The sequence below is a fragment of the Alosa alosa genome, chromosome 5 (genome assembly GCF_017589495.1).
Source record: "Alosa alosa isolate M-15738 ecotype Scorff River chromosome 5, AALO_Geno_1.1, whole genome shotgun sequence".
Taxonomy (NCBI): domain Eukaryota; kingdom Metazoa; phylum Chordata; class Actinopteri; order Clupeiformes; family Clupeidae; genus Alosa; species Alosa alosa.
Genome location: NC_063193.1, coordinates 21,145,655 through 21,154,518, shown reverse-complemented (window position 1 = coordinate 21,154,518; position 8,864 = coordinate 21,145,655). Strand labels below are relative to the sequence as shown.

The window sequence follows — 8,864 nt, the reverse complement described above, 5'->3', positions numbered from 1 at the left end:
TCATGAAAAAAAAGCTTTGGTTTGTTATTCTAATGAGAAGAATGACAGATAAGTAAAAATGCGACTGTTTTAAGAAAGATGGGTTGAGCTAATTCAGTTTCACGGCAACAGAGGTTGGTCTGGTGTTTTGTTGATTGAAATCTCGTGATTTGCCTCATCTGGAGAGCTGACCTAACGTACCGCTAGGTTTTCAGAAGTGACATGATGTATCAACTTCTACACCACCTTCTGATTCTCCTGTTGACATTTTACCAATCCACTGTGCAATGTTTGAACTTGAACTTCACAAAAACCAGGCCTAATATTGTAGTGGTGCTGTCTGATGCCTTTGTAAGTATGTTTACAAGTATTATCTATAAAATAGAGTTTGTCTATTGATTGTATTGTACTGGCAAAAGTTTTACTTGAAAAACGTGTACTCCCATGAAGGATGGAAGGTTGACATTTGCCCCTGGTAGAGATGTTGTTCAGTTGCCTTATATCAATTACATGAGGGAATTGGGAGCAATATTTTTGAACTCCTACACAAACTCTCCAGTATGCTGTCCTTCAAGAGCAGGTGAGTTGATGTGAGATGGTGCATGCTTTTATGTGTTATGTCAAAGTTACTACCTCTGCTGTTTGTGTGTGTGTGACCGTGCAGTACTTCTTTTTGTCCTAATAGACTGTTGATATTTTCCCAGCTATGTGGAGTGGTCGTTTTGTGCATTTGACTCAGTCATGGAACAATTACAAATGCCTTGATGCAAACGCCACCACATGGATGGATCAGTTGAAGCAAAGTGGATATCAGACGCTCAGTTTAGGAAAATTAGACTTCACGTCAGGAGGTCACACTGTCAGGTAAATGTCAGGTCTAGCAGAAAATCATCTTCAGGGGCATGCAAATGATTTGTCCTCTTATTGTATGACGATTTGTTGTAATTCAGCTAGTGTGCTGAGCCACTCTTATGTACTGGATGTGATTGTATCATTAACCACAATGGTATGTCATCCATGACAATTTTATAATTTTTACCTATCAGCAATCGGGTGGAGGCCTGGACTCGAGATGTGCCCTTCCTTCTCCGCCAGGAGGGTCGACCCGTGGCCGATCTCGTCGGTAACTCGTCCACTGTGCGCGTCATGACCCATGACTGGAAGAACACAGACATGGCCTCCGAATGGATACGCCACATTGCTCAGCCATCCCAACCCTTCGCCCTGTACCTGGGCCTCAATCTGCCACATCCATACAAGACTGAAGCTCTGGGGCCAGATGCTGGAGGCTCAACATTCCGCACATCACCCTACTGGCTAAAAAAGGCACTGCAAAGACATTTCATTCTTCTGTTCTCAACTAGAGCACAATGTACATTACCTAGTTATAATAGCAAGTTTAAGTATTATGTTGTTTTGTTTTATTTCATGCAGTGTACTGTACTAGACAGAACAGTGCTCTATACAATGTTAAGAAGAGTCATAACAGAAATGGAAGCCTAAGCACATCCAAGAGTAGCAGTGCCAGAAAAGTAGTGTTGATTTGACTTTAAAAATTACTAATACTTTTTATTGACCTTTCCCAGGTGTCATATGAACACATCTCTGTGCCAGAGTGGTTGCCTTTCTCCGAGATGCACCCAGTAGATTACTACTCCACCATAACCAAGAACTGCAGTTCCAGTTTCTCACAAGAGGAGATCAGGAATATTAGGGCTCATTACTATGCCATGTGTGCAGAAACAGATAGCATGCTGGGTAAACAGTAATTCCCTGTATTAAGCATATTCATCATATAGCATACTTTATTCTCATGTTTGGTTATTATGTGCTAGAAATCTTGAAGCAATGGCCCCATGTATAATCGAATGTATTCAGCAGTTTTGAATGGTTCCTGAATGGAATTGCATAGTTACTCACCCAAATTTGTCAAATGTATCACTACAGGTGAGGTGATAACAGCCCTTCGTGACAAAGGGCTACTTAACAACACAGTTCTGCTCTACACCTCGGACCATGGAGATCTGGCTATGGAACACAGACAGTTCTATAAGATGTCCATGTTCGAGGGCAGCTCCCATGTTCCTCTGCTCATAATGGGACCAGGAATAAAGTCTGGACTGCAGCTTAGTCAGCCTGTCTCGCTGGTGGATATCTACCCTACGTTAATGGGTGAGTTCCGCTAAGTTGCCACTTGGCAGCCATCTTGCTAACGCCTTTAGGCAGTTATTATTTCAGACTTACAAGATCAGGCTACTATTCAAATGAATCAGAAGGCACACGTAACTCCAAATGGAGAGGTCATATTGACATGAAAAGTAGATCAGGCAAATCTGTGTTTAAGTCTAAATTGAACAGTACAAATATCTCCCTCCAAATCATTAAAATAAAATAAGGTAATTACACTAACTTGCTCACACGCATGCGCCAACATTTTGCTGCATGGCTATTACCATGGTGACTGGGTAGTAAACAGAAACCAAAAGGTTAATCATGCCGTTTCCAACAATGCAATTGGTAACTTAGATTACAGGGCAGGATTTCCTGCTCGGCCGACAATTGGCCTTTGGCAGGTTATGTGTAGTAGACATGGGCAGGTTATGTGTAGTAGACAACTGTCATCTTGGCGTTATGAACTGTCTCCATACATTTTTATAGAGGATTCTGTAAGTGCCTTGTCTCCTCATTAAAGCTGCAGTTGGTAAGATTTTTTTGATCATATTCACTGAAACTGACACTATGCTCTGACAGAACAACATAAATCAGCCGGTTTTAGAAAAAAAAACGCACTTCTACCTCCACCTAGAGCCTGTTATTTGTTTTGCAAAAATCCACAGCTCCCGGTTCTTCTGGTCCAATCAGAGCAGGGCAGTGTGAGATCTGACTGTCAATCACAGTCTAGTGCAGTCTGGTGCGCACTGACAAGCACAAACTCGATGAGAAGGTGCTCGGTGGTAGTGGGGGAGGGTCATGAGAGTTGTAAACATTCAAAATGTTGGCTAAATAAAGTCTCTGTTTATAGTTCTATTATTAAGCAATCACTTTTGTATAAAGTGACTTAAGAGACATTAAATAAAGAATATGCAAGGAGTGTAGTTGTCAAGAAGGGAAATATTGTAGGCCTGTACCATATCATTTAAATAGGATGGTGATGAAGCAGTGGCTGACCTACAAAGAAGACTGACAGATGTAAATTTAATTTTAGCAGCTTATGGAAGCCAGAGGATGTTGACTAGAAGAGGAGTTACAATTGTCCTTTTAGGCTCGATGCTCAAATGTGCTGCCACATTCTTTATCATTTGCAAGTCATGTCACCTTGGAAATGGATTTTTTGGATTTTTGAAATACAATCTATGAAATTACTTTTTCATCAAAACTATAATTTGTATTTTGTATCAAAATTGTACAATCCTTACACACACACACACACACACAAACACACACACACAAAAAGTCCTAAATTACAGAAAATACTGGACTTGGGTAATTTTGTTTGAGTGAATAAAGAGTGCAATTCAGCAATATCTTTTATTGGCCAAAATACTTTATTTGATTTATCAGTGAGGGAAATAAAGACCAATAATAAAACAACTAAACAAACGGTAGTAATAATAATAATAGATACAGGTGTAGTCTTCTGATGCCACATTGCAGTCATCCAGTCTAGTACAAATGTAGTCATCCATTACAAATGGAGACAGATGTTTGTCCTCGGCAAAATATCCTGTGCCATAATGTAAAAGAGGACATGCATTAATTCAACTCAATCAGTTCATTGATTTATCAGAATCAAAGTGCTGTACCCAGGGTTATGGGACATCCTAATAACTACTCAACTCTTTTTTTGTTCTTTTGTAATAATTATTTTTGAATATCTAGGAACAAAGATATTTCCCTGAGTTTCTGCTTGTTTGAGCAGCTTCATACCTTGGACATCTCCCTTCTCTGTTTTCAGTTTGTACTTCGTCCTCCAAGTCATCATTTTCCAGTTCAGGCTGGACTCGGTGCCTATCAAAATTCATTCATTCCAAATAAATATCAGTTAAAAGGTACAGCTTGATTTCCAATACCAATTCTATTCCAGATCCAATTTTTCAGTGTTCTCAACTCACTCATTTCCACAGGGACAGGAAGTTCTGTTTGCTTAACCAGGCTCATCTCCTGCTCCCTTCCCTCCACTGGTTCCTCCTCACCATCACAGGCAGGACTCTCTAATATAAAACATGCTTTTATTATTGAGGCTCAGTCATTTATAATAAGTGTCTCAGTCCAAACATTAACCTAACCATTCTGAAATACAAATGTTTTAATTCTAGTCCACTATTTCACTTACGTGTCCTCGTTTTGTCCTGGATGGCTGGTGTCCCCTGAATGACCATGTTCTGCCATCTCTGGCTGCAGGCCTTTTTGCCTGACAGGGGTGCACAGCCTGTAGAAAAGATCAGACAACGAATTGCTGAATTACACTAAAGCATTCCACGTGATCGTATATTCTATTTTTACTCTTTTTCTTAAGTTTACTTACGCTTTTCCATGTTGTCCTGGACAACTGGTGTCCATCCCAGGATCATATCCTGCCATTTCTGGCTCCAGGCCTTTTTTCCCCTCAGGGGCAAGCAGGCTACTGAAATGGTAATAGGAATATTTGGTCAGCCATTATTTCAAACACTACTGAATTACCCTACTTTAATCTCATACACTTCCTGTTCTTACTCGGGGGATTGATCTTTGCGTCTCCATGACCGCAGTTCGTCTCCCTTGGTGCCTCGGCCTGCACCTGTGGGACCTCATCAGTCTTGTAGTCCTGGGTGGACTTCTCCTTTTCAACGTTCTCCATGTCACCCAGATAGTGGGGCCTCTGGGCTCTCAGCTGGACCTTCAGGGGTTTCCGAGAGTCCTGCGAAGCCTGCAGGGTGATATCCATCTTCTCTTGGACTTTGGTCCTTGCTGGCTTGCCCTCTTCCCCCCCCGGCTTCCATCCAGAGGCCACAAATCGAGCTCTTCCCCTGTCCTGCTTGGAGGACTTCGATTCAGACTTGGGCACCTTTTCCTCTGATTTTACTTTTTTATTCAGTCCCCTGTTCCACTTCCGGTCCATCCTCTCCATGGCCTGCATCTTGCTAATGCGCAAGTTTCTGCGGCGCTGTTTGTTTTTTTCTTTTACTGACCTTGCTCCTGATGCTGGCCCAGACAGACCTCAGGGCATCAATGAAGCATCCACGGGACTCCATTTTCAGCCCTTTGAGTCCCTTCTTAGGTTTTACCTTTAATCTTAATTCAAAACTGTGAAGTAATGGAAAAAAAGAAGCAATAGCAGGAAGAATGTTTTCCCTAATGCTGTCTCTGTATCAGTCTGTGTCAAAGTGACAGTGTTTTGTTTGAATGTTCATAGCAGAACTCTCAGCTAATTATGTCATAGACATAAGCATGATGTCATAATTGATAAATGCAAGAATTCCGAGAGTATGCCTGATGAGGTTTTGTTTATTCAGCTCTGTAGACTATATAATAGCCTAATAATACTACTACTACTACTACTACTACTACTACTACTACTACTACTAATAATAATAATAATAATAATTTTACATAGCACTTTTCAAGCACACAATTTTAGCAACAAAAAACAACAAAAAAATCAGAAACACTAATTTAAAAAGATTAAAAGGAATATACAAAAAATGTACTGTGTGCTCTGTGCCGTTTATGAACTGTGCACAAAGAAAAGGCAGTAATAAAAAAAATACAGTAAATTAAATCATGCTAAAATAAAAATGATAGTAATAAAGTGAAATAAAAGAAAACATAGAATGAACCCCTCACTGAAGAAACTCTATTTTGTAAGTGTGTCTTAAGGGCAGATATAAAGCCTGACACTGACGGCGCAGAATAAATGTTGTGAGGGTTGTTCCAGAGTTTAGGGGCCCTAACTGGAAAAGATTTGTTATGGAATAGCCAAAAGACCTAGGATGGAGGATCTGAGGGGCCCAGCAGGACAGTAGAGGGTTTAACTAGATCGGCACATAACCTGGACATCATGATTGATGACCGACTTAACTTATCTGAGCATGTAGCCTCAATTGCAAAATCATATCGGTTTATCCTTTCTGACACAAGATTCCACACAACTTTTTGTACAGGCCATGGTTATCTTAAAGCTGTCACTGTTAGCTGGCCTACCTGCTTGTGTAGTAAGATCGTTACAACTGCTTCAGAGTGTTGCAGCACGCCTGGTCTTCAATCGGCCAGGGAGGACACATGTAACTCCTCTCCTAGTTACCCTCCATTGGCTCCCTATGGTGGCTGGAATTCAATTTAAATCTCTCACTTTGGCCTATATATGACTGGATCTGCTCGCTGCTATCCTAATTCAATGATCAAGATGTATATCCCCAACCACCCACTGCGGTCTTCTGATGAGCGTCTGTTGTGTCGACCAGCTATAAACGCTAGGTCAAATTCAAGACTCTTTTCCTCAGTGGTTCCTTGTTGGTGGATTGAGTTGCCCAGTGCTCTCTGTTCCTGTGATAGTTTTGGGTCTTTCTAGAGGGGTCTAAAGGCATATCTGTTCAACATGCACTTAGTTTCTTAAGTGTTTCTTAGACGTTATGGTTTGTACATTATAGTATTTATTTATTTTCATTAGGCAATTGATTGAATTGACATTGTGGTTTATTATTTCTATTCTCCTTAATGTAGTCTTACCAACTTTTTTAATTGTTTACTGTTAAATTTAACTTTGTATTGTTGTTATATGTGTGTCGCTTTGGACAAAAGGGTCTGCTAAATACCATAACCATAACCATAAGTTGGTGGTAGTTAGTGTTTTCTGTGAGATGGATGCTGAATCGGAAAAGTTTATAAGGTTTATAACATGTTTCATTGTATGCTCATGTTTAATTGCTTATGCACATTTTAAATACCTTTGTGTTGCAAATCATAGTGCTTTCCTGGATTCTACTGCAGTAGTTAGCATTATTCAATTGTTGGATTTTGTTACCTAGTAAATGTTACATGCATTCTTTATCTTCCCAGAGTTGGCTGGTATCCCAAGCCCTGGTGGTCTGAGTGGTTTCTCCCTATTGCCTCTTCTGTCTGGGTCCAATGGCTCGAGACCAAGCTGGGTGCTGAGTGAATACCATGGTTGCAATACCAACGCCTCGACATACATGCTGAGGATAGGCCAGTGGAAGTACATAGCCTATGCAGATGGCACTAGTGTCCCCCCACAATTGTTTGGTGAGACCCTCATACTTCTTGAATTTCCCCTTGGGGATCAATAAAGTATCTATCTATCTATCTCATACAACTTTGTATTATGAATTTCATGTATCAGTTGAAATTCATGATATATCATGGAGCCAGCTCCACTTTGATTAAAGAACAGTTATATCTCAGAGAAAAGTAGGTGATTGTGAGGGACCAAGGCGACCACCCCACGTTTAGGGAGGTGCGCCACTGGATTAGGTGGTGTTGAGGGAAGGCAGGAGACAGCAGTTCCGTACAAAAATATAGTCATTTATTGTCCATAAACAAACAGGCAGATCCAGGAGCACAATTGGAGTCCAAACATGAAATGCAGGGTTCTTCAGTCTACAAACATGTACCATGCCATAAAACTAGGCACCAGGAACCTACTCTTTCTAGGCTCCCTGTCCAAACAAGGTGACCTTGTAACTTTGGACCTCTTCCGCGTGTCTTCCTGGTTATCGTGTCTCTCTCCCGTGTGAAATAAGCCTGCCTTTAAATATGCTAGGCAATTACCCCAATCAGTATGTTGGGCTAAACCATTGTAGAGGGGTGAAGGTCTATACCATTATGCCCACACAGTTAAAATCTCCCAATATAAAGACACATACATACACCTACATACACAAGACATAAACAGCAATAAAACAAACTGAGTGCAGGTGAGTGTGTTTGGCTGCAGTCCATGCATGTGTGGCACAAGGCAGTTTTTCAAATGTTTGTCGTAGGGGAAAAGGAGAGGACTCCTCCTTTTTCACAGTGATCTATTGTATATCTGTACCATTTATTTAATGGAGGTCACTTTTCCTTAAACAATGTTCATCACTGAGTGTCAATTTACAGTAGAAGGTGGTCAGCAGATCACTTGAGCTAGTCTGATGCAACGTTCTCCTTTTTTTAGATCTTTCTAAGGATAAAGAGGAACTAAAGAACCTGGCCTCATCCTTACCTGAAGTGGTCCAGCATTTGGACTTACAATTGCGCTCTGCAGTGGACTACCCCACTGTCTCCAAAGAGGTTCACCTCTACAACAGGCAAGAATTTCTCTCATGGAGACAGAGCCTGGGAAACAACTACACTCAAGTTATTGCCAATCTGCGCTGGCACCTGGACTGGCAGAGAAATCCGCAGGGCAATATGAAGGCCATTGAAGAATGGCTGATGGCTCACCCGTGACTTATTTTGATGCTGGATGTCATTTGTGAGGTTTCTTTCTTCAAAGATGTATCTTTCATCTTGTACATTTTAGTATGTTTTCTGCTGCTTTTAATTAATTGATGTCTATTTGTCTTCATGAGACTTTATGATCAATAACTTTGCATCAAAGCTTAAGGTCTGTAGATGTCCAGGGGTGAGATCTATCGTTTTGTCTCTGTCACTCCACTCATTCACTTGAGCACTTTTTGGCAGATTCTATCTTGATATGTTGATACATTCTGTCCTTTCATCACCTAAAATAAAATAAAGTCTTATTTACATTATTTTATGTATGTTTTTGTATGTATTAGCCAGGCTACACAATCTTCCACTTGATTTATATTTGAACAATTTGCAGTTTGTTGGGACAAAACCTGACTGCAAAAGTTCAACAGACCTTGTTTTCCTTCCCCATTCCACACCGGTTGGTGGCGACAACG

At 40.7% G+C, this 8,864-nt stretch overlaps 2 protein-coding genes across 3 annotated transcripts; one reads left to right on the top strand and one right to left on the bottom strand.

Moving 5' to 3' along the window:
- The first annotated feature begins 3 nt into the window (after positions 1 to 3).
- Positions 4 to 8,708, top strand: arsk (arylsulfatase family, member K). Of its 2 annotated transcripts, XM_048242731.1 has the most exons (8): positions 4 to 330; positions 430 to 559; positions 684 to 843; positions 1,026 to 1,305; positions 1,566 to 1,737; positions 1,927 to 2,151; positions 7,015 to 7,218; positions 8,129 to 8,708. In XM_048242731.1, the coding sequence occupies exons 1-8, from the start codon at positions 202 to 204 to the stop codon at positions 8,401 to 8,403; spliced, it is 1,575 nt and encodes a 524-aa protein (XP_048098688.1). In that variant the 5' UTR covers positions 4 to 201; the 3' UTR covers positions 8,404 to 8,708. The 2 variants fall into 2 exon arrangements, with proteins under 2 accessions (XP_048098688.1, XP_048098689.1); XM_048242732.1 differs by lacking the exon at positions 4 to 330 and having other exon boundaries at positions 474 to 559; positions 665 to 843.
- LOC125294239 lies at positions 3,493 to 5,114 on the bottom strand. The gene is made up of 6 exons (XM_048242736.1): positions 4,693 to 5,114; positions 4,505 to 4,603; positions 4,313 to 4,408; positions 4,092 to 4,190; positions 3,907 to 3,987; positions 3,493 to 3,703 (listed from the first exon to the last, which is right to left on the bottom strand). Exons 1-6 carry the CDS (start codon positions 5,093 to 5,095, stop codon positions 3,537 to 3,539), a joined length of 945 nt encoding a protein of 314 aa, XP_048098693.1. The 5' UTR covers positions 5,096 to 5,114; the 3' UTR covers positions 3,493 to 3,536.
- Positions 8,709 to 8,864: the final 156 nt, after the last annotated feature.